General features: G+C 39.8%; 1 protein-coding gene across 1 annotated transcript in view; it reads left to right on the plus strand.

Moving 5' to 3' along the window:
- The first annotated feature begins 22,460 nt into the window (after positions 1-22,460).
- Positions 22,461-25,203, plus strand: part of UNC13A (unc-13 homolog A) — a 90,625-nt gene continuing 87,882 nt past the window's right edge. Inside the window, exon 1 of the mRNA XM_060785197.2 lies at positions 22,461-22,676. Coding sequence (XP_060641180.2) covers positions 22,655-22,676 — 22 coding nt within the window. The 5' untranslated portion in view covers positions 22,461-22,654. The remainder of the gene's footprint in view (positions 22,677-25,203) is intronic.

Genomic DNA, 25,203 nt, shown 5'->3' on the forward strand with positions numbered 1-25,203 from the left:
TGATGATGTTGCTTGTTGTTTATGTTTTGGTTTTATTTTGATGTAATATGTTGCCCCATGTAAGCTGCTCCGTGTCCCCATTGGGGAGATGGTGGCCGGGTATAAATAAAGTTTATTATTATTATTATTATTATTATTATTATTAGCCGTCCCCTGCCACACCTTGCTGTGGCCCACTCTGGTGGTCATGGGGGTTTTGTGTGGGAAGTTTGGCTGAATTCTATCATTGGTGGGGTTCAGAATGCTCTTTGATTGTAGGTGAACTATAAATCCCAGCAACTACAACTCTCAAATGTCAAGATTCTATTTTCTCTAAACTCCAGGCATAGAATAAGGTTTCATATCTGGTGACAGGGATTGAAATGAGCAAGGGAAAAGGGCACCAAAGGGGGTCCTCATATTGCACCATTATAGAGCCCTTTCTGTCTTTCTTTCTTTCTTTCTCTCTTTCTCTCTCTCTCCCCCCCGAAGTACCTCTCTTCTCTCCTCTTCTTCCATGCCAGGAAAGGGAAGCGTCCGGTTTTAAAAGGATGGCAACCAAGAGAATAGGGCACCAAAGGGCTCCCCTTCTGTCTCCTGAAGATGCCAGAAAGCGAGGACTTGGGAGAGAGCAGAGGAAGATAACATCTTTAAATTGGATTTTCTTTTCCTGTCTAGCAGAAAGCTCTGCGCAAGGAGGAGGAGGGGCGGGGGCAAAGAATAGACCTGCTGTGAATGGGGTTGGAAAGGAAATACTACTCGATGGAGGAGAACGAGGCCTTGAGGTTGGAGGGCAATACGGACGCTCGCAAGTCAAAGGCAAGCTGGACCCAAATCCAGCTCTTTGGTGACCTGAAAATCCCACAGTCCAAAGGTGAATTGGATCCAAGTCCAATTATTAGAAGCAATTGAGCATCCCACCATCCACAGGCAAACTTAGACTCATAGAATCCTAGAGCTGGAAGAGACCTCTGTCAGAAATATGAAATATTAACTAGGCATTTTTGAAATAGTGAGTAGGCCGAAGCCTGTTAAAGTCATTGGGCCAAAGCTAGTGTCATCCTGAGGAGAGTGAGTAGGTCAAAGCTTGTTAAGAGTCACTGGGCGAAAGCTAGTGTCGTGCTGAGGAGAGTGAGTAGGCCGAAGCCTGTTAGAGCCCGTGGGCCAAAGCTAGAGTCATCCTGAGGAGAGTGAGTAGGTCAAAGCCTGCTAGAGTCAGTGTAGTCCTGAGGAAAGTGAGTAGGCCGAAGCCTGTTAGAGTCAGTGTAGTCCTGAAGAAAGTGAGTAGGTCAAAGCCTGTTAGAGTCAGTGTAGTCCTGAGGAGAGTGAGTAGGCCGAAACATGTTAGAGTTAGTGGGCCAAAGCTAGTGTCGTCCTCAGGAGAGTGAGTAGGCCCAAGTCTGATAGAGTCAGTGGGTCAAAGCTAATGTCATACTGAGGAGAATGAGTAGGTCGAAGCCTGTTAGAGCAGGGGCCAAATCTAGTGTTTTCCTGAGGAGAGTGAGTGGGCCAAAGCTTGTTAGAGTCAGTGTAGTCCTGAGGAGAGTGAGTAGGCCAAAGCCTGTTAGAGTCAGTGGGCCAAAGCTAGTGTCGTCCTGAGGAGAGTGAGTGGGCCAAAGCTTGTTAGAGTCAGTGTAGTCCTGAGGAGAGTGAGTAGGCCGGAGCCTGTGTCAGTGGGCCAAAGCTTGTGTCATCCTGAGGAGAGTGAGTAGGCTGCAGCCTGTTAGAGTCAGTGGGCCAAAGCTAGTGTTGTCCTGAGGAAAGTGAGTAGGCTGCAGCCTGTTATAGTCAGTGGGCCAAAGCTAGTGTCATCCTGAAGTGAGTGAGTAGGCCAAAGCCCGTTAGAGTTAGTGGACCAAAGCTAGTGTCATCCTGAGGAGAGTGATGGCAACCAAGAGAATAGGGCAACCAAGAGAATAGGGCAGCCTGTTAGAGTCAATGGGCCAAAGCTAGTGTTGTGCTGAGGAGAGTGAGTAGGCCAAAGCCTGTTAGAGTTAGTGGGCCAAAGCTAGTGTCGTGCTGAGTGAGTAGGCCGCAGCCTGTTAGAGTTAGTGGGCCAAAGCTAGTGTCGTGCTGTGGAGAGTGAGTAGGCCGAAGCCTGTTAGAGTAGTGGGCCAAAGCTAGTGTCATCCTGAGTGAGTAGGCCGAAGCCTGTTAGAGTTAGTGGGCCAAAGCTAGTGTTGTCCTCAGGAGAGTGAGTAGACCAAAGTCTGATAGAGTCAGGGGGTCAAAGCTAATGTTGTCCTGAGGAGAGTAGGTCGAAGCCTGTTAAAGTAGTGGGCCAAAGCTAGTGTCATTCTGAGGAGAGCGAGTAGCAAAGCCTGTTAGTCAGTGGGCCAAAGTTAGTGTTGTCCTGAAGTGAGTGAGTAGAACGAAGCCTGTTGGAGTTGGTGGGCCAAAGCTAGTGTAGTCCTGAGGAGAGTGAGTAGGCTGAATCCTGTTAGTGTTAGTTTGCCTCAGTGAGGGAACTCCTCAGTCTGTGTGAGAAGGCTTCTCTGTGAAGTAGGCCTCACAGCATGAGGAAGACCTGACATGAGAAGGCCTGGTATAAGAGAAGCCTTATGTGTAAAGCTCCAGTATAAAGGCTGCTGTGTGTAAAGCTACCATGTATTTGTTTATTTGTGTTATAGAAACCTTATTATTGTAAATAATGCAACTATATTATTTTACTAGAAAGAAAAGCCTCCCATGGAAGATATAACACTGGTTTGTGTGTTTTTGGGCCCATCCGGACAGGACCTTTATTGTGGGAACTCCCTCAATAAAGGAGGGGCTGTTCAGACAACGTTCTAGACAGTCCCGAATTAATTCACTACAAACCCTGGTTTGTAGCAAATTAATTTGATAGTGGATTTATTCCACGTCTTCTTGGAAAGCGCAGGATAAATCCACTACTCCTGGTGTCTGGACTACCCGAAACTTCAATCAGTGGCTGATATGGGATGAGAAACTCCCTCCTGGGCACACAGAAGACTGGGCAACTTGGAAGGCGCTGACTACACTGGCACCATGCAAAGCCAACCATAAGAAATGGGGCCACAAAGTGGAGTTCACAACATTCGAGTGTGGAGAAGAGCAAACCACAAACCACTTACTACAATGCAGCCTGAGCCCTGCCACATGCACAATGGGGGACCTTCTCACAGCAACACCAGAGGCACTCCAAGTGGCGGTCTTCAGGTCAAAGGAAATCTAGCATAATGCCAAGTTCTTAACTTTATTGGTTGTGTATGTGTGTACACACAGATACAGACACGCATACACATTATAACTGCATTCTCAATTTAAAAAAAAATCTCTTGGGAAGACAAGCGGACAAATGTCAGTGTGCTGGAAGAAGCAAAGACCACCAGCATTGAAGAGATGCTCCTCTGCCATCAACTCCGCTGGACCGACCATGTTGTCCGGATGCCTGACCACCGTCTCCCAAAGCAGTTGCTCTACACCGAACTCAGGAATGGAAAACGGGATGTTGGTGGACAGGAAAAGAGATTTAAAGACGGGCTCAAAGCCAACCTTAAAAACTCTGGCATGGACACTGAGAACTGGGAAGCCCTGGCCCTTGAGCGCTCCAGCTGGAGGTCAGCTGTGATCAGCAGTGCTGCAGAATTTGAAGAGACACGAATGGAGGACGAAAGAGAGAAACGTGTCAAGAGGAAGGTGCATCAAGCCAACCCCGACCGGGATCACCTTCCACCTGGAAACCGATGCCCTCACTGCGAGAGTGGAATAGGGCTCCATAGTCACCTACGGACCCACCGCCAGGACACCAATCTTGGAAGACAATCCTACTCGGACAACGAGGGATCGCCTAAGTAAGTAAGTATTCTCAATTAACTTCTGATACGATAAATAAATAAATTTGGGGCACCTAAAAATCCAAATATTTAAAGACAAACTGGATCCAATCCTGCTTATTTTGCCACCTGAACATCCCACAGTGATATCATAGCTCAGAAAGGTCTGCGAAAGCCTGGAACGAAAGCTAAAATGTCTACACCACAGAGTGAATACAGTTTGACCCCACTTTAAGTGTCAGGGCCACCCGCTCTCAAAAGGCCAGCTCTCAATCAGGCTGAGAAAAAAAATTAAAGAAAGGAAGAAAGAAAGAAACCAGCGAGGGTTTCCGTGTTATTTATGGTGACACAAACCACTTAGCCTGAACTTTCAAATGGCTGGGCTCAGCAAAAAAGGAACCCGAACGAACGTGGTTATCCTTCAAAGTGTCGCAGGGGAGGGAGGGAGAAATCTTAACACCATTGCATTAGATTTTTACAAGCTCATTGCCATGCCGTTTGGCCTTCAGGGGTCTTTTATTATTCTATTATTTTGCAAGACGAAGGGGCTAGAATCCACTCGCATCGCTTCATCATTGGAGTCGTGATTAGCCACAGTATAATATATCCCAAAGTACCCAGCTTCTCTATTGAGACCCCTTCGTCCTCACCCTTTTCCAGGCATCTTCTTTTCCCCCTCGGCTCCTTCTCTTCCACTATCCACCCTTTCTCTCTCTCTCTCTCTCTCTCTCTCTCTCTCTCTCTCTCTCTCTCCTTTCCCCTTTGATCACATTCATCCCTTTCTCTTCACTTTCCCTGCTGCGTTTTTGTCTCTCCTGCTGAGCAAATGCCGCCACCTAGTGACTGGAGCTGGTAGTGCAGGGAGAAACACACTGGATTGATGTATTGTCGAAGGCTTTCATGGCTGGAATCACTAGGTTGTTGTAGGTTTTTCAGGCTATATGGCCATGTTTCTAGAAGCATTCTCTCCTGACTTCACAACCTCTGAGGATGCTTGCCATAGATGCAGGTGAAACGTCAGGAGAGAATGCTTCTAGAACATATGTATATATGTGCACACGTATACATATATGTATACATGTGCACACGAAGGTAACAGCGCTCCATGCAGTCATGCTGGCCACATGACCTTGGAGGTGTCTATGGACAACGCCGGCTTGTTGGCTTAGAAATGGAGATGAGCACCACACCCCAGGAAAACCTTTACCCTATGTATATGTATATGTATACGTGTGCACATATATGTATATACATATGTATATATCTATATATGTATGTGTGTATATGTAAGCACGTGTATACATGTGCGTATGTGTATATATGCATATGTGTATATATTTGTTATGCACATGTGCATGTGTGTGTATATATAGTCATATATATAGTGTGTGTATATATAGTCATATGTGTATATATGCATATGTGTATATATGTATATGTGTGTATATGTATGCACATGTATATATTTATATGTGTATATGTATGTACATAAGTGTGTATGCATGTATATGCATATATACATAAGTCTATGTATATGTATGTATATATGCATGTGTGTATGTCTGTATGCATGTATATGGTATATATGTATTTGTATACACATGTGCATATGTGTATATATAGTCATTTGTGTATATGCATATATGTATATATGTATATGTGTGTATATGTATGCACATGTATATATTTATATGTGTATATGTATGTACATAAGTGTGTATGCATGTATATGCATATATACGTAAGTGTATATATGCATATGTGTGTATATGTCTGTGTATGCATGTATATGTGTATATGTGTATATATCCAGCCCAATCCCCTGCCATATAGGAAATATAGCTCTCTATCGGTATCTATCTGTCATTAAATGATTTTGTGTTTTAGCAGCCTCGAGTTGTGAGGAGAGGCAGGCAAGAAATAACATCATTATTATATTATATTATATTATATTATATTATATTATAGATAGTATGTCTATCTATCTATCTATCTATCTATCTATAGCTTCCAACTTAATCTAGGATGGAGTTCTTGTGGCCCAGCAATGGATAACCGAGCAGGAGCGGTGCAAATGACCATGGCCGAAGCCTCGCCCGGCCTGCTTGACCCCTGTCGTGCCAGCCTGGCTCGTCCGGCTGAGTCCCGGGGCTATTTTTAAACCTGCAAAAGGCGGTGGGAAGGATGGGAGTCCCGGGCATCTGGCACACAAGCCGCTTTAGCGCTTAAGCCGGACAGGGCGTGCAGCTCCCTCCCCATTTCCTCCAAGCTGAAGGCATCCAAAGCCTGACTTCCCCGGCTGCTGCATTTGCCTTTCCTTGTTATTTTGGACAGGCGATACAAAGCCTGAAAAAACCCAGAGAGAGACAATATGGATATGGGTACACTCCCGACACATGGCCATACAAACTCATAGGCACAATCAAAACACTCCCGACAAATAGCCATCCAAACACAAGCCATTCTGCCATGGGGTTGGACTAGGTGGTCTGGACTTTTGCAAACTGACTCGATGCAAACTTTTGCAAAGTTTTGCAAAATGACTCAATGCAAACACAACTTGAGTCATCCAAGCAAAGCCGTTGGCACCTGATGCCCGGGCAAGTAGCGGCAACTTCCTTCCTTTTCTTGGGAAAGGGGAAAAAATCTATGATAATCTTAAGGTTCTTGTGGTTTTTTTCGGGCTATAGGGCCATGTTCTAGAGGCATTTCTCCGGACGTTTCACCTGCATCTATGGCAAGCATCTTCAGAGGGTGCTTGCCATAGATGCAGGCGAAACGTCAGGAGAAATGCCTCTAGAACATGGCCCTATAGCCCGAAAAAACCCACAAGAACCTAGTGATTCCAGCCATGAAATCCTTCGACAATACATATTATAATCTTGTTGCAGAGTGACAGGAATTGAACAACAGATGCGTACAAGTGTCCTCTATGGGAGTTGCAGTTTTGGTAGGCCGGAGACCTTTGCAAACTACAACTCTGGACTACGAAAGCGGCGCCTTCCATTTCAATCAGTGCATTGAACCTCTTTGGATAGGAAATAGAATTAAATGCATCTTATTATATTATTATAGAATTCAATATGTATTATATGTATTATATTTGTTATATTCATATTTAATTTTAGTATGTTTATATTTTATATTTTTATTTTATTAAGTTGATATAATAATAAAATAATATTTGTTATTATATTTAATTTATATTTTACATTTTATAATTAGGTTGATTAATAAAAGTAATAAAATAATATTTATTATATGTAATATATTTATATGTATTTTATATTTTTATTATAATGTTGATTTAAGTTTATTATTATATTTATTATAATTATGTTAATTATTATATTTATCTTTATTTTATATATTTTATTATTAGGTTAATATAGTAGTAATAAAATCATAGTTATTATTATGTTTATTACAATTATATTTACTATTATATTTATATTTATTTTATATTCTTTATTAGTTTGACATAATAATAAATTTATATTTATTTTATTTTTATTATTATAAGGTTCCTATAATAATAATGAAGTTATATTCATTATGAATATATTTATTATATATTATTGCTATTAGGTTGCTACAAAAATAACATTATATTTATTATTATATTTATTATGATTATATTGATGTTTACATTTATATTTATTTTTCATATTTTAGCATTATTAGGTTGAAATAATAATAATAATAATAATAATAATAATAACAACAACAACAACTTCATTGGCATTGCTTTCTCAGTGCTGAACAAGGAACCCAAACAAGAACTGGATGGACACATCCTTTCTTTTGCATTTTCTGAGTGACCTTAAAGTGTCCCTGACTTGTGTCTCTCCGAGGATGATGATAATCCCGTTGGGTAACGGGATTATATCGGGATAATCCAGGAGGCATTCGCCCGGCTGCAGACGGCTTAGCTCACAAACCTCCCCCTTGTTGCCTTTTTCTAGGGCTCTTTTCCATTGATAATAATAATAATAATAATAATAATAATAATTGCTATTATTGATAGCAAAATAAAAAGGCTATAGCCTTATTATCCATGGGACAGAGGGTCTTCGTTCCTATAGGGACTGCCGTTATCCACTGTTTCATGCATCCATGTGAAGCCTGGGAATATATCGCCCTTGAGCATGTTGTCTGCAAATGATAGTAATAATAATAATATTTCTTATTTTAATATTTATAATCATTATATTTATTATATATTTATTATATTTAGTATTATAGTTATAATACTATAATTATATTTATTATATTTATTATTTTCATATTGATAATTATTAAATTTATTATATTATTTCACATTATATTTATAATAATAGTATAATTATATTTATGATATTTATTATTATTATTATTATTCATATTATTATTTTATTATATTTTATTATATTTATAATACAAGTATAATTACATTTATTATATTTGTTATTACAATATAATTATATTTATGATATTTATTATTTTCATATTTATAATTATATGTACTATATTTTATTATATTTATTATTATAATATTATAATGACATGATAATATAATAACAATAATTTTATTATTATTTCCATATGTCTAATTATTATAGTTATATTTTATTATATTATATCAACACACGTATATACACACATATATAATATAAAATGACTATAAAAATAAATATAATAAATATAAATATACTAGCGGTCCCCTGCCACGCATTGCTGTGGCCCAGTCTGTGTATATGTGTTTTGTGTATGTATATATGTATATATATGTGTGTGTGTGTGTTTGTGTATATGTGTAAATATTGTTTTGTGTAAATGTTGTTTTGTGCATGCATTGTAATGTATTTTTTATTTTTTTGGCTTTTAAAATCTGTTCTGCTGTGTTTTGCAGGTTTTTTTATGAGTGATGGTCACTCGTTGGCCTGATAGGTGTATTGTGTCCAAATTTGGTGTCAAATCACCCAGTGGTTTTTGAGTTATGTTAATCCCACAAACAAACATACATTTTTATTAATATAGATAATATATTAATAAATATATTGTCGAAGGTTTTCATGGCCGGAATCACTGGGTTGTTGTAGGTTTTTCGGGCTGTATGGCCATGTTCTAGAAGCATTCTAGAACATGGCCATACAGCCCGAAAAACCTATAACAACCTATATATATTTGTTGTTCATTCGTTCAGTCGTCTCCGACTCTTCGTGACCTCATGGACCAGCCTACGCCAGAGCTCCCTGTCGTCCGTTACCACCCCCAGCTCCCTCAAGGTCAGTCCAGTCACTTCAAGGATGCCATCCATCCATCTTGCCCTTGGTCGGCCCCTCTTCCTTTTGCCTTCCACTTTCCCCAGCATAATTGTCTTCTCTAGGCTTTCCTGTCTCCTCATGATGTGGCCAAAGTACTTCAGCTTTGTCTCTAGTATCTTTCCCTCCAGTGAGCAGCCGGGCTTTATTTCCTGGAGGATGGACTGGTTGGATCTTCTTGCAGTCCAAGGCACTCTCAGCACTTTCCTCCAACACCACAGCTCAAAAGCATCGATCTTCCTTCGCTCAGCCTTCCCTAAGGTCCAGCTCTCACATCCGTAGGTGACTACAGGGAATACCATGGCTTTGACTAGGCGGATTTTTGTTGCCAGTCTGATGTCTCTACTCTTCACTATTTTATCGAGATTGGACATTGCTCTCCTCCCAAGAAGTAAGCGTCTTCTGATTTCCTGGCTACAGTCTGCATCTGCAGTAATCTTTGCACCTAGAAATACAAAGTCTGTCACGGCCTCCACGGTTTCTCCCTCTATTTTCCAGTTGTCAATCATTCTTGTTGCCATAATCTTGGTTTTTTTGACGTTTAGCTGCAACCCGGCTTTTGCGCTTTCTTCTTTCACCTTGATTAGAAGGCTCCTCAGCTCCTCCTTGCTTTCGGCCATCAGAGTGGTGTCATCTGCATATCTGAGGTTGTTAATGTTTCTTCCAGCAATTTTCACCCCAGCTTTGCATTCATCCAGCCCCGCACATCGCATGATGTGTTCTGCATACAAGTTAAAAACCTATATATATAGATATAGATATATAGATATAGTAATGTCAGGAGCGATTTGAGAAACTGCTAGTTGCTTCTGGTGTGAGAGAATTGGCCGTCTGCAAGGACGTTGCCCAGGGGACGCCCGGATGTTTTGACATTTTTACTATCCTTGTGGGAGGCTTCCCTCATGTCCCCGCATGAGCAGCTGGAGCTGACAGAGGGAGCTCATCCGTGCTCTCTCTGGATTCGAACCTGCAATCTGTCGGTCTTCAGTCCTGCCAGCACAGGGGTTTAACCCACTGTGCCATTGGAGGCTCCGTCATCTTTTTAAAAATATAGTTATTATATTTATTATATTATATTATATTAATTTTATGTTTTATTATTATTAGGTTGGGAATGTATCTGCATAAAATAATAATAATAATAATAATAATAATAATTTCTTCCTCTCTTCTCTTTCCATCCCTCCCTTTCCTCTCTTTCCCCATTCCTTTATTTCTTCTTTTTTCCTGCTTGCCTTTCTGTCTGTCCCTTTTCCTTCCTTCTTTTTCTCCCTTTTTCATTTCACTCTCTTATCCCCCCTCCTTCCTTTTTGTCCCCTCTCTCCCTTCCGCTTTTCTTCCTTCCTTTTTCTTCCCCCTTGCATTCTTCTTTGTCTATCTCTATCTTTTCCTTTCTCTCCCTTCCTCCCATCCTTTTCACCCTTCCTTTCCCTGACCTGCGGCTTAAATTTGGCCAAGGGTCAGGCTAGATGGCCTTTGGGGGCCCCTTGGGCGCATAACTGGGCCAAGGCTAATGGAGAGGATCAAGCCCAGGGGTCATGGACACTCCCCTCCCTGCCATTGGCCTGGGAATGCAAGACAAGGCAAGACAAGGCTTCCTCCCCCTTCCGCTGAATTAAACAAACAGAGGCGAGGCGGTTTATATAATCACGGCCAGGACAGCTTGTTCTCAACCTCGGCACAGATTAAAGGGTTGGCTTTGGCAACAGCTGCCAGGCATTATAGCGGCAGGCCCACAGGACAGGCGCACACAGGAACACGGCCGAAAAGGCAGGCCAAATAGGCTGGAAAAGTTGCCTGCATTCGCTCCCAAGAATTGGCTGGGTCCCCTTGAGCGGGTTGGACTAGATCACCTCAAGGGACCCCCTTCAAAGTCTTATATGTATGTGTATCTATGGCGCAGTGGGTTAAAGCACTGAGCTGCTGAGCTTGCTGACCGGAAGGTCGCAGGTTCAAATCCGGGGAACGGCGTGAGCTTCCGCTGTCAGCCCCAGCTTCTGCCAACCTAGCAGTTCGAAAACGTGTAAATGTGAGTAGATCAATAGGTAACACTCCAGCGGGAAGGTAACAGCGCTCCGTGCAATCATGCTGGCCACATGACCTTGGAGGTGTCTACGGACAACGCCTGCTCGTTGGCTTAGAAATGGAGATGAGCACCAACCCCCAGAGTTGGACACGACTGGACTTCATGTCAGGGGAAAACCTTTACCTTTATGTGTATATATATATATATATACACACACACACATATACACACACACACACACACACACATATATATATTATTTTTAAATCTATATAAATAAATATGTAATGTTCTTTTGTGGAATTAACAGAACTCAAAACCACTGGATGAACTGACACCAAATTTGGACACAAGACACCTAACAACCCAATGTATGTCCTTCACTCAAAAAAAATGATTATGCCATTTGGGAGTTGTAGTTGCTGGGATTTATAGTTTACCTACAATCAAAGAGCATTCTGAACCCCACCAATGATGGAACTGAACCAAACTTGGCACACAGTCCTCCCATGACCAACAGAAAACACTGGAAAGGTTTAGTGGCAATGTCCTTTGTTTTGGAGTTGTAGTTCACCTACATCCAGAGATCACTGTGCACTCAAATAATGTTGGATCTGCACCAAACGCTACACGAATACTCAATATGCCTAGATGTGAACACAGATGGAATTTGGGGGAAATAGACCTTGACATTTGGGAGTTGTTGTTACTGGGATTTATAGTTCACCCACAATCAAAGAGCATTCTGAACCCCTCCAGCGACAGAATTGGGGCAAACTTTCCACACAGAACCCCCAAGACTAACAGAAAATACTTAAGGCTATCCAGTCCAACTTCCTTCACCAGGGCAAGAAAACGTCATCAAAGCCCTCTGGACAAAGAGCCATCCAGCCATCGATATAGATAGATAGATTGCTAAATAGATAGATATGATTCACACACAGAGATATAGTATCATATATTTGAAAGGGACCCCTAAAGAAGGACAATGATATGTTGCATATTCAGAGTGGGCAAACCAGCCACTCTCCACATCAACACTGACAAAAAAAAAGCAAGAAATACTGTTTACCCACAAGCAGAAAGACATTACATATATTAGAAACCAACACTTTCTCAGTACTTTATTTTCCAGATCAGCAGACTGGGCCACAGCAACATGTGGCAGGGGACGGCTAGTTTACTATATTTATATACTGTCCCTCTCAGCCTGCAGGTGACTCAGGGCGGTTTACAGTTGGTACCCAGACTATAAAATACAATAAAAACAATTGGATAATAAAACCATAATAAAATCAATAAAAACATGAACATTAGGGTATCCTGTTAAAAACATTGTCCAATCACATCATCCAACCATTCCATTTTCCTATGTCTGTTAGATTGTATTTGCAAATGCCTGCTCAAAAAGCCAAGTCTTGACTCTCTTCCTAAATGTTAAAAGGGAGGGGGCTGATCTGATATCCTTAGGGAGGGTGTTCCATAGTTGAGGGGCCACCACTGAGAAGGCCCTGTCTCTTGTCCCCACCAGCTGTACTTGTGACAGAAGGCGGGACCGAGAGCAGGGCTTCCCCAGATTATCAAAGTCCTGGAAGGTTCATAAGGAGAGATGTGTTCGGACAGGTAAGTTAAATATATAATATTTTATATTATATATTTAAATATATAAATATAAATGTGAATATAAATATAATAATATAATAAAATATAAATAATAAATATGGGTTGTTGCATCGCCTTCTTAAGCACAAAAGGAACCCCAAAAGTTTGGGCTAGATGGCCTCCTTCCAAGTCTATATTCATTATACTTCTGTATTTATAATATAGAAACGAGGTCTCTTCCAACTCTTTGATTCTATGATTCTATGTAATGAAATATAAATAACTATAAATATAAATATGGTTAAAATATAAATTATATAAAATATGAATAAACATAATACAATAAATATAAAATATAAATTATATATAGAATAAATATATGAGGGAGCTTTGGCGTGGGCTGGTCCATGAGGTCAGAGTCGGAAGCGACTGAACGAATTAACAACAACAAAAATACAATAAAATATAAATAATAAGTATGGGTCTCTGCATTGCCTTCTTAAGCACAAAACAAACCTCAGTGCGTGCGGTTTGGACTAGATGGCCTCACCCGCCCCCAGTCCAAGTCTCTATTATATTTACAGATTTATAATATATAAATATAAATATAATAATATATAATAAAATATAATAAAATATAAATATAATAAAATATAAATAGTATAAAATATAAATATAAGAAATATAATAAGACATAAATATTATAAATATAAATATAATAAGAAATATAATATAAAAGAATAATAATTGGTACAGTCCCCTTGAGGTCATCCGGTCCAAACCACTGCCCAAGGAAGGATCTTCGATGCAAACCAGTTGGACTAGATGACTTCAAAGACTCCCCTTCCAAGTCTATATTTATTATATTCATAATATACTAGCTGACCCCTGCCAGGCATTGCTGTGCCCCAGTCTGTTGATCTGGAAAATAAAGTAATGAGAAAGTGTTGGTTTCTAATATATGTAATTTCTTTATGCTTGTGGGTAAACAGTATTTCTTGCTGTTTCTTTCTCAGTGTTGATGTGCAGATTGTCTGGTTTGCCTACTCTCGAACATGCAACACATAATTGTCCTTCTTCAGGGGTCCCTTTCAAATCTAGGATACTATATCTCTTGAGTATTATCTGTTGGTCATGGGGGTTCTGTGTGGGAAGTTTGGCCCGATTCTGTCGTTGGTGGGGTTCAGAATGCTCTTTGATTGTAGGTGAACTATAAATCCCAGTAACTACAACTCCCAAATGTCAAGGTCAATTCCCCCCAAACTCCATCTCTGTTCATATTTGGGCATATGGAATATTCGTGCCAAGTTTGGTCCAGAGCTATCATTGTTTGAGTCCATGGTAGTCTCTGGATGTAGATGAACTACAACTCCCAAACTGAAGGTCAATGCTCACCAAACCCTTCTAGTGTTTTCTGTTGGTCACGGGAGTCCTGTATGCCCCAGTTGGTTCAATTCTATCATGCTATTTAATTGTAGGTGAACTATACATCTCAGCAACTACAACTCCCTCTATCTATCTATCTATCTATCTATCTATCTATCTATCTATGGCTGGATAGCTCTTTGTCAGGAGGGCTTTGATTACGTTTTCTTGCCCTGATGTAGAGAGTTGGACTGGATGGCCTTAAGTATTTTCTGTTGGTCATGGGGGTTCTGCTGGGAAGTTTGCCCCAATTCTGTCGTTCGTGGGGTTCAGAACACTCTTTGATTGTAGGCGAACTGTGAATCCCAGTGATTACAACTCCCTAATGTCAAGGTCTATTTCCCCCAAACTCCATCTGTGTTCATATTTGGGCGTATTGAGTGCTTGTGCCAAGTTTGGTCCAGATCCATCATTGTTTGAGTTCATGGTAGTCTCTGGATGTAGATGAACTACAACTCCCAAACTGAAGGTCAATGCCCACCAAACCCTTCCAGTATTTTCTGTTGGTCAAGGGAGTTCTGTGTGCCAAGTTTGGTTCAATTCCATCGTTGATGAAGTTCGGAAACCGATGACAATCCACCATTCATGACACCCACGTAATGATAACAAATTTGTGAACATCCTGCGGCTCCTCCACAATGACATGATGGGAACAATCTTGGACAGCAATGGCTCCCAAAGTGACCTATTTCAGGTGCAGCCAGGTGTCAAACAGGTGTTATTGCCCCAACTATATTTTCTATCTTCATTGCTTCCCACCCGCGTGGAAATCATATATTGGACAGATGGCAAGCTATTCAACCTCAGCAGGCTGAAAGCCAAAACCAAGGTCACAGCAACATCTGTGATAGAACTCCAATATGCTGATGATAATGTAGTCTATGCACATTCAGAAGAAGACCAACAAGAAACTCTAAACACCTCTGCAGAACCATACAAGAAGCTCGGCCTCTCACTGAACATCGAGAAAACCAAAGGGTTCTTATTTATTTATTTAGAATCATAGAATCATAGAGTTGGAAGAGACCCCATGGGCCATCCAGTCCAACCCCCTGCCAAGAAGCAGGAAAATAGCATTCAAACACCCCGACATATGCCCATCCAGCCTCTGTTTAAAAGCTTCCAAAGAAGGAGCTTCCACCATACTAGGGGACAGAGGGTCCACTGCTGAACAGCTCTCACAGTCAGGAAGTTCTTCCTCATGTTCAGATGGAATCTCCTTTCTTGTAGTTTGAAGCCATTGCTCCATTGCGTCCTAGTCTCCAGGGCAGCAGAAAACAAGCTTGCTCCCTCCTCCCTGTGGCTTCCTCTCACATATTTATACATGGTTATCATGTCTCCTCTCAGCCTTCTCTTCTTCAGGCTAAACATGCCCAGCTCCTTAAGCCGCTCCTCATAGGGCTTGTTCTCCAGACCCTTGATCATTTTAGTCGCCCTCCTCTGGACACATTCCAGTTTGTCAATATCTCTCTTCATTTGTGGTGCCCAGAATATCTCTTTTCAATTGTGGTTTATTTATTTATTTGCAGTATTTGTATACTGTCCTTCTCAATCCCAAAGGGGACTCTTCCAGCAGGCACCAGCCAATCCCTGTGCAATCCCAGGAATACAGCTTAATGGTGTAATGTTAGAAAATGTTGACCATTTCCACTACCTTGGCAGCCTCCTCTCAACGTTGACACTGAAATACAACACCGCCTGAGCTCTGCGAGTGCAGCATTCTTCCGAATGAAGCAGAGAGTGTTTGAGGAATGGCACATCCGTAGGGATACCAACGTGCTTGTTTATAAAGCTATTGTCCTCCCAACCCTGTTATACACCTGAGAAACGTGGACTGTCTACAGCAGGATTGAAGAGAAACAACTGGAAAAGCTGACACAAGACGAGGATTTAAAGACAGAATTGCAAAGCCTGTAAAAGTGGTCCCAGTGGTGATCGGCACACTGGGTGCAGTGCCTAAAGACCTTGGCCTGCACTTAAAAACAATCTGCACTGACAAAATCAACATCTTTCAGCTGCAAAAGGCCACCCTCCTTGGATCTCCATGCATTATTCGCCGATACAACACACAGTCCTAGACACTTAGGAAGTGTCCGAAGTGTGATCCAATACACCAGCCAGCACAGTGATCTTGTTTGCTGTGTACTAATCTTGTGTATCAAATAATAATAATAATAATAATAATAATAATAATAATAATATAAATGTAATAAATAGTCTATGGCTGGATGCATTGCCTTTTTAAGTACAAAGGAACCCAATGAGTGCGGTTTGGACTAGATGACCTCAAGGGGTCCCCTTCCAAGTCTATGGGCACAAGCAAGAAGCAAGCTCAATGGGACATCAATGCCAGTTCAATCTATGTCCTCTCTCAACCTTTGTTTCTCAAAGTTAAACATCCCTTTAAAAAGGCCTCTGATGCTATACTGCCACCTAGTGGCCACCCCGAGGCAAGACACCATTTAGAGCACTAGATCTGTGGCTGAGTCCAAATTTATAATCTTTTATGGCTTATGGTGATAGGGGAAAGATAATTAGAATAGTAATAATAATGATAATGAATGATATACTAGTGATGATATTAATAATAATACATATAATTAAATAGTAATGATAACATACAATATAATATATTATTTATTTATTTATTTACGGCATTTTTATGCCGCCCTTCTCACCCCGAAGGGGACTCAGAATGGCTTACAAGAGATACACACACACACACACAAAATATATTATATTATTAGCATAGCACAATATCAGTATTATATACTACTATATCGTACTATACCATTATATTGTAATATTATTAGCAATATTACATGTAATATACAATATATAATTATCATATTGTATTATTAGTATTGTATTATAATATATTATAATACAATATATAAGTAATGATAAATTATATAATAGTGATGATATGATTATTGTTTTTAAGTAACTTTTAATGTGAATATAAGTGATTTTAATGTTTGTATATATTGTCGAAGGCTTTCATGGCCAGAATCACTGCATTGTTGTCGTTTTTTCGGGCTATATGGCCATGTTCTAGAGGCCTTCTCTTCTGACGTTTCGCCTGCATCTATGGCAAGCATCCTCAGAGGTAGTGAGGTGTTTGGATATATTTATGTTTGGATATATTTATGGTTTTATGTCCCGGCATTTAATGATCGGATGGCCTTAAGTATTTTTTGTTGGTCATGGGGGTTCTGTGTGGGAAGTTTGCCCTGATTCTGTCGTTCGTTGGGTTCAGAATGCTCTTTGATTTTAGGTGAACTGTGAATCCCAGTGACTACAACTCCCAAATGTCAAGGTCTATTTCCTCCAAATTCTATCTGTGTTCATATTTGGGCACATTGAGTATTCGCACAAAGTTTGGTCCAGATCTATCATTGTTTGAGTCCACAGTGCTCTCTGGATGTAGGTGAACTATAACTCCCAAACTCAAGGTCAATGCCCACCAAACCCTTCTAGTGTTGTCTGTTGGTCATGGGAGTTCTGGTGCCAAGTTTGGTTCAATTCCCTCGTTGATGGAGTTCAGAATGATCTTTGATTGTAGGTGAACTATAAATCCCAGCAACTACAACTCCCAAATGATAAATTCATAATTTTTTGAGTGATGGTCACTTCTTGTGTTGTGAGACGCTTTGTTGCCAATTTTGGTGTGATTTCGTTCATTGGTTCTTTTGTTTTTAAGGAACTCATGCACAGAGCATTTTTATATATATAGATAATAGTAATAACAGTAATAATAATAGTAATAATATCATATAATTTATTATTTTTATTACTATTATTATTATTAATATTATTATTATTACTAGGAGCCCCCGGTGGCGCAGTGGGTTAAACCCCTGTGCCGGCAGGACTGAAGACCGACAGGTCGCAGGTTCGAATCCGGGGAGAGGCAGATGAGCTCCCTCTATTAGCTCCAGCTCCTCATGCGGAAACATGAGAGAGGCCTCCCACAAGGATGATAAAACATCAAAAATCATCCAGGCGTCCCCTGGGCAACGTCCTTGCAGACGGCCAATTCTCTCACAACAGGAGCGGTTGCTCCTGATACGACAAATAAATAAATAAATATTATTACTACTATATAGTGATCATTACTATTTAATTCATTATTATAATATAATTATATTATATCCGCCCTGAGTCCCTTGCAGGGTGGGAAGGGCGGAATATAAATGTTTTAAATAAATAAATAAATAAATAAATAAATAAATAATGTATAATAATAGTATTAAATAGTAATGATATTTTTAACATAATATAATTATATTATAATAATAAATTAAATAGTAATGATCACTATATAGTAGTAGTAGTATTATATGATGATATTATTATTATTATTATTATTATTATTATTATTATTATTATTATTGCAATTGGCCCTGGGTTTGGTTGTCTTCCATTGTTCCAGAGCTTTTTGAGACTAAATCCCCAAATGCAAAGGGATGGAAAATTATATATATGTCCCTTTCTATATGTGGGCCTTCAAGCCTCAATTGCAAACAGCTGGCTTGGAGGGGAAGGATATCTGCTTCTGATGGGAAGGGGCTTCTAGAGGGCATCTAGTCTGCCCTCCACTACCTATACTACAATTCCCAGTGTGTCATTGCCTTCCGAAGGAGAAGGAAAGGGTGAATAAACAAACAAACAAACAAACAAACAAACAAATGAACACCCAGAAGCAAACAAGACAAAGGTCTCTGCCTTCTAATTGCTGGTGTGTTTAGATCTTGGGTGGGCTGCTCCCAAATCCATGTTGCAGTGGAGGATTGAACTCAAGGCAGGATATTATCATTTCTTATAGCATTAAATGCATGCAGGTGATAATCATGATAGAATTCAATGCAGAATATTATTACTATATTATTATAGAATTAAATACATGCATATTATTATTATTATTGCTATTCTAGAATTAAATGCAGATTATTATGATGATGATTGCATTAAATGCAGTATATTATTATTATATTGTTATTATTCTTGTTTTTATTATTATTCTAGAATTAAATGCAGGTGATGAGGATGCTGAGCCAAGGATATAATCAAGGTGAATATAAATATAATAATAAAAATATATCATATATATAATACTAAAAATAATAAAATAAGAATAACTTAATTGCTGTTGTTTTCTCCGCACTGAGTCAAGGACATAATAAATATAATAATAAAATATAATCAACATAATACTAAAAATAATAACATCTAATAATAGTAATAATAACAACTTAATTGCTATTGCATTCTCCGTGCTGAGCCAAGGACAGAATAAAAAGGAATATCAATATAATGATAATGATAAAAATATAATCAACGTAATACTAAAAATAATAACATCTAATAATAGTAATAATAATAACAAACTTAATTGCTATTGCGTTCTCCGTGCTGAGCCAAGGACATAATAAAAATATAATGATAACGATAAAAATATAATCAACATAATACTAAAATAATGAAATATAATAATAATAATAATAATAATAATAATTTGCTATTGCTTGGGAAATGAATGCATTCCTCACCGATAAAAGGCGATCTTACAAAACGTTGGCGGAATATCGAAATAAGCTTGTATATATATATATTTATAATATCTATTCCTTTGGACTCACCATCCACCAGGTCTTGGCGGCCGTATCGTAGCATAGCTGCCACTTGACGGGCCTGGGGAACTCCATGCCGCTGGACGCAGGACCGACTCCGGGCTTGAATGCTATTACGGTATTATTATTTTATTATTATTATTACTATGCCGCCAATGGGAACCTTGGCGCTTGCATCAATCCCATGGCAAATGCATCGAGAGCCAGCTGGCCTCTGGTTTGTGGGTGGCCGACAAGAACCCACCAAGGCTGTGTTTTCGGATAATAAGCGGCTGCAAATGGCTGGTTTCACATTGGATTGGGATGAATGAGAGAGAGAGAGAGATGCGGTTTCAAGGGGGAAGAAGAAGAAGAAAGGAGAGAGGATGGAGAGAGAGGGTAGGCTTGCTTTCCTCATTCAAGGCCTTGCCATCCAAGGAGGCCGTCATTTGAATTAAATTGGCACCCCAGGAGTTGTAGTTTCCCAAGGTCCTCATACATCCCAGGAGTTGTAGTTTCCCAAGGTCCTCATCGTCTCAGGAGTTGCAGTTTCCCAAGGTCTTCAGAATCCCAGGAATTGTAGTTTCCCAAGGTCTCCCACCTAATCAAACAATGTACCTGGGTTTGAATCCCAACTCAAGGGCACTCACTGGTTTCCCAAGTTCCTCATCATCCTGGGAGCTGTAGTTTCCTATGGTCTCCCACCTATTCAAATAACAGACCTGGGTTCAAATCCCAATTTATTGGCATCTAGGGAGTTGTAGTTTCCCAAGGTCCTCATCGTCCTGGGAGTTGTAGTTTACCAAGTTTTTCTGCATCCTGGGAGTTGTAGCTTGCCAAGGTCTCCCACCTAATCAAATAATGGATCTGACTTACAGGCATCCCGGGAGTTATAGTTTCCCAAGGTCCTCATCATCCTGGTAAGTTGTAGTTTCCCGAGGTCCTCATCACCCCAGGAGTTGTAGTTTCCCAATTTCTTCCACATCCTGGGAGTTGTAGTTTCACAAGGTCTCTCACCTAATCAAATAATGGACATGGGTTTGAACCCTGACTCACTGCCCCCCTGGGAGTTGTAGTTTCCCGAGGCCCTCATCACCCAGGAGTTGTAGTTTCCCGAGGTTTTCTGCACCCCAGGCGTTGTAATTTCCTGAGGTCCTCATTACCCAGGAGTTGTAGTTTCCCAATTTCTTCCACATTCTGGGAGTTGTAATTTCCCAAGGTCTTCTGCCTTCTCTGTTCCAAACTGCCAGTGCCTTATCAAATATGGACCTGGGTTCGAATCCCATTTCATTGGCATCCCAGGAAGTTGTAGTTTTCCAAGGACTTCTGCCTTCTCTGTCCCAAACCGCTGGCGCCTAATCAAGCAATGGTCCTGAGTTCAAACTGCGACTCATTGGCACCCCGGGAGTTGTAGTTTCCCAAGGTCTTTCTCCTCTGTTCCAAACTGATGGCGCCTTATCAAACCATGAACCTGGGAATCACGTTTCATTGGCTTCCCAGGAAGTTGTAATTTCCCAAGGTGCTCAATGTCCCAGGAGTTATAGTTTTCCAAGGTCTTCTGCTTTCTCTGTCCCAAACCACGGAACCTAATCAAACCACGGACCTGGGTTCGAATTCTGACTCATTAGCACCCCAGGAGTTGTAGTTTCCCAAGTTCCCCTGCCTTCTTGGCCCCCAAACTACTGGGGCCTTTGCCAGAGTACAATTCTCAGGATCCCATAGCATAAAGATATTAATTTAATTCTATTATGATTAATTCTAATATTATATTTGATGGTGTTATTATAATATCTATATATGTATTATATTTAATTGCATTATATATATGTGTGTGTATGTATGTATTATAGATCCTATTGTTACTATATTTAATTTAATAATAATACTATTATATTGAATATAATAATTGTAGTATTATTAAATTAAATATAGTATTTACCATATTTATTTATTTACCATATTTAAATAATGGTAAATAAAGGCGATTCAAGGCAGTTTACAGTAGAATCAATAATACAATTATATATATATAACAATTAAATATAATACAAATATAGATATTTTAACAACACAATATAATATATTGAGTTGTTAAAATATCTATATTTGTATTATATTGAATTGTATTATATATATAGACACTTAATTGTATTATTGATTCTGCCCGGGGTGTAGAAAACCTTGGAAAACTATAACTCCTGGGTGATGAGGGCCTCGGGAAACCGACTCAAGGTGGTTTACAGTAGAATTAATAATACAATTATATATATATATATATATATATATATATATATATATATGCAATTAAATATAATACAAATATAGATATTTTAACAACACAATATAATATATTGTTATTAAAATATCTATATTTGTATTATATTTAATTGTATTATATATATAGACATTGAATTGTATTATTGATTCTACAGTTAGTATATTTAATTATAATTAGAATTATAATATTTTGAAGTTTTTATTGGAAACAGCAATGGGAGCAAAGCTCATCCGACTACTTTGATGATGATGATGATGCCGGGCATGGCTTGCCATTATCCTTCCTGAATAGTAATGATGTTTTGTTGGTTTTAACGGGATTTCTTTTGCTTTTTGGGGTGCGCCAGGCGCACATCAGGCTCCTTTCCGATGCCAAAATACCACCCAATGAGGTGAGCCCACCCTTTCCCCCTCCTTTCCCCACTCTGTTTCATTCCCTCCTTCCTCTTCTCCTCCTTTCTTTCATCAGCTTGACGTCAGGAGCTGCCTATGGGCAAAATGGCTGGCTGCTAGCAAGCCTTGGTCTCAGAGGGAGAAAGATGCCCGCTTTCACCATCCTTGCAGCGCAAGAAGACTCGGACTAGCAGGAAGAAGGGAAGAGGAAAAAGGAAGAGAAGAAAGAGAGGACGAGCCATGTCTCTGCTTTGTGTCGGAGGTAAGGCAGCCAGTGCTTTCATGAGCATCTTCCTTTTCCATCCCTAAAGATATAGGCAGAATCAATGCCGAGACTTTGCATCACCACCCTCACCTTCATCTAATAATAATAATAATAATAATAATAATAATAATAATAATAATAATGGCATCCTCCTTCTCCATTGCTCTCTGTACATTCCTAAAGATATCATAATCACCACCACCACCATCATCTTATATATATGAATGTATATGAATATAGGGATCCAATGGCAAAGAGAGTGCTCCTTGGGCATCTATATAGGAATATTGTTATACGGATAAATATTGGAGATATAAGGGGCAAAGGGGTGACACTTTATCTGTCACTCCCATCTATGTAGAAATATTGATGATATACGGAAATATATTGGAGGCATAATGGGGCAAAGGGCTGGCACTTTGGGCAACCTTTGTCTCTATCACTCCCGTCTATATGGGAATATTGATATAGGGATATATGTTGGAGACATATGGGGCAAAGGGATGGCACTTTGGGCATCCTTTAGCTGTCACTCCCAACTATATGGGGATATTGATATAGGGATATATATTGGAGACATATGGGGCAAAGGGATGGCACTTTGAGCATCCTTTATCTGTCACTCCCATCTATATAGAAATGTTGATATAGGGGTATATATTGGAGACATATGGAGCATAGGGGCGGGACTTTGGGCATCCTTCGTCTCCATGTACGTATTTAGGAATATAGGGGGCAATAGGGGATGTAAAGGGACGGCACTTTGAGCATCCTTCTCTCCATCGCTCCATCTATATAGGAGTGATATAAGGAGACATATGGGGCAAACAGATGGTACTTTGGGCATCCTTCCTCTCCGTCGTTCCATCTATATAGTAGTTATATATATATATATATATATATATATATATATATATATATATATGGTGGCACTTTGGACCTCTTTTATCTCTATCACTCTATCTGTATAGCAATATTGATGGGAATAAGGATCAGAATTCCATCTATATAGTAATATTAATATGGGGAGATATATATATATATATATATTTATGGGGTGGCACTTTGGATCTCTTTTATCTCTATCACTCTATCTATCTATATATATGGGGTGGCACTTTGGACCTCTTTTATCTCTATCACTCTATCTATATAGCAATATCGATGGGAATAAGGATCAGAGTTCCATCTATATAGTAATATTAATATGAGGATATATATATATATATATATATATATATATGTATGTATGTATGTATTTATGGGGTGGCACTTTGGATCTCTTTTATCTCTATCACTCTATCTATCTATCTATATATGGGGTGGCACTTTGGACCTCTTTTATCTTTATCACTCTATCTATATAGCAATATTGACGGGAATAAGGATCAGCATGGAAAGCATTGATGGTTGTTCTTTGGTGCCAGTTGACCTGCTCTGTGAATTAACATGGTTCACCCCATATATATATATATTGCATTGTTGTTGTTGTTATGAGATTTGATTGGAGACCTCCTTAGGAGACCAATGTCTTCCCTCTGTTGGCTATCCTATGCAGAATATTTCCCAAATTCAAGGCGGCTAGCTGATTGCCATCTGGGCCATTGCAGAGCCCAGTGTCCCCAACCGGTTTGTATTTTAATAATTCATGGCCTCCGAAAGGAACGCGGTTCCATTCATAAATCCCAGGCTTCTTCCCGGACACAGGGTTTCCCCTTTTGTCTTTTTCCCAGAAATGCAAATTGTCAATGGATGGGAGCGCCTGCCGCTTGAGGAGGAGCAAAGCCTCCTCCTCTTTCTCTTCCTCCTCCACCTCCTCTGTCCTTCTCCTCCTCCTCATGTTCTTCTTCCTTCTCCTTTCTCGTCTTCTCCACCTCTCCATTTCCCTTTCTTCCTCCTTCCTTCCTCCTCCTCCTTATTCCTTCGCCTATTCTCTTTCCTCCTCCTCCTCCTCCTCCTCATTCCTCCTCCTCTCTCTCCTTCTCCTTCTTTCTCTCCTTCTTTCTTTTCCTGCCTCTTCCTCTTCTTGTATTCTCTTTCCTCCTCCTCCTTTCTTTCTTTTCATCTTCCTCCTCTTCTTTCTTTCTCTCCTTCTCCTCTTTTCTTCTACCTCTTCTTCTTCTTCTTTCCCTCTGCCTCCTTTTCCTCTTTTCCCCTATTCTCCTTCCTCCTCCTCCTCATTCTTTCTTTTACCCCTTACTTCTTCCTCCTTATCTTCTTCCTTCTCTCCTTCTTATTCTTTCTCTTCCTCCTCCTCCTCTTCTTCCTCTTCTCCTCATTCTACCTTCTCCTGTTCTACTTCCTCTTCCTCCTCCTCCTTCTCCTCATTCCCCTTTTCTTCTTCCTCTTCTTCTATTTTCTCTTCCTCCTCCTTCTTCCTTCCTTCCTTCCTTCCTCCTCCTCTCCTCCTTGTTCTTTTGCCTATTTTCTTTCTTCTTCTTCCTCCTCCTCCTCCTCCTCTCTCCCTTCTCCTTATTTCTCCCCTTCCTTTTCCTTCCTCTTCCTCTTCTTGTGTTCTCTTTCT

Source organism: Anolis sagrei, chromosome X (assembly GCF_037176765.1).
Source record: "Anolis sagrei isolate rAnoSag1 chromosome X, rAnoSag1.mat, whole genome shotgun sequence".
In the NCBI taxonomy this organism is placed as follows: Eukaryota; Metazoa; Chordata; class Lepidosauria; order Squamata; family Dactyloidae; genus Anolis; species Anolis sagrei.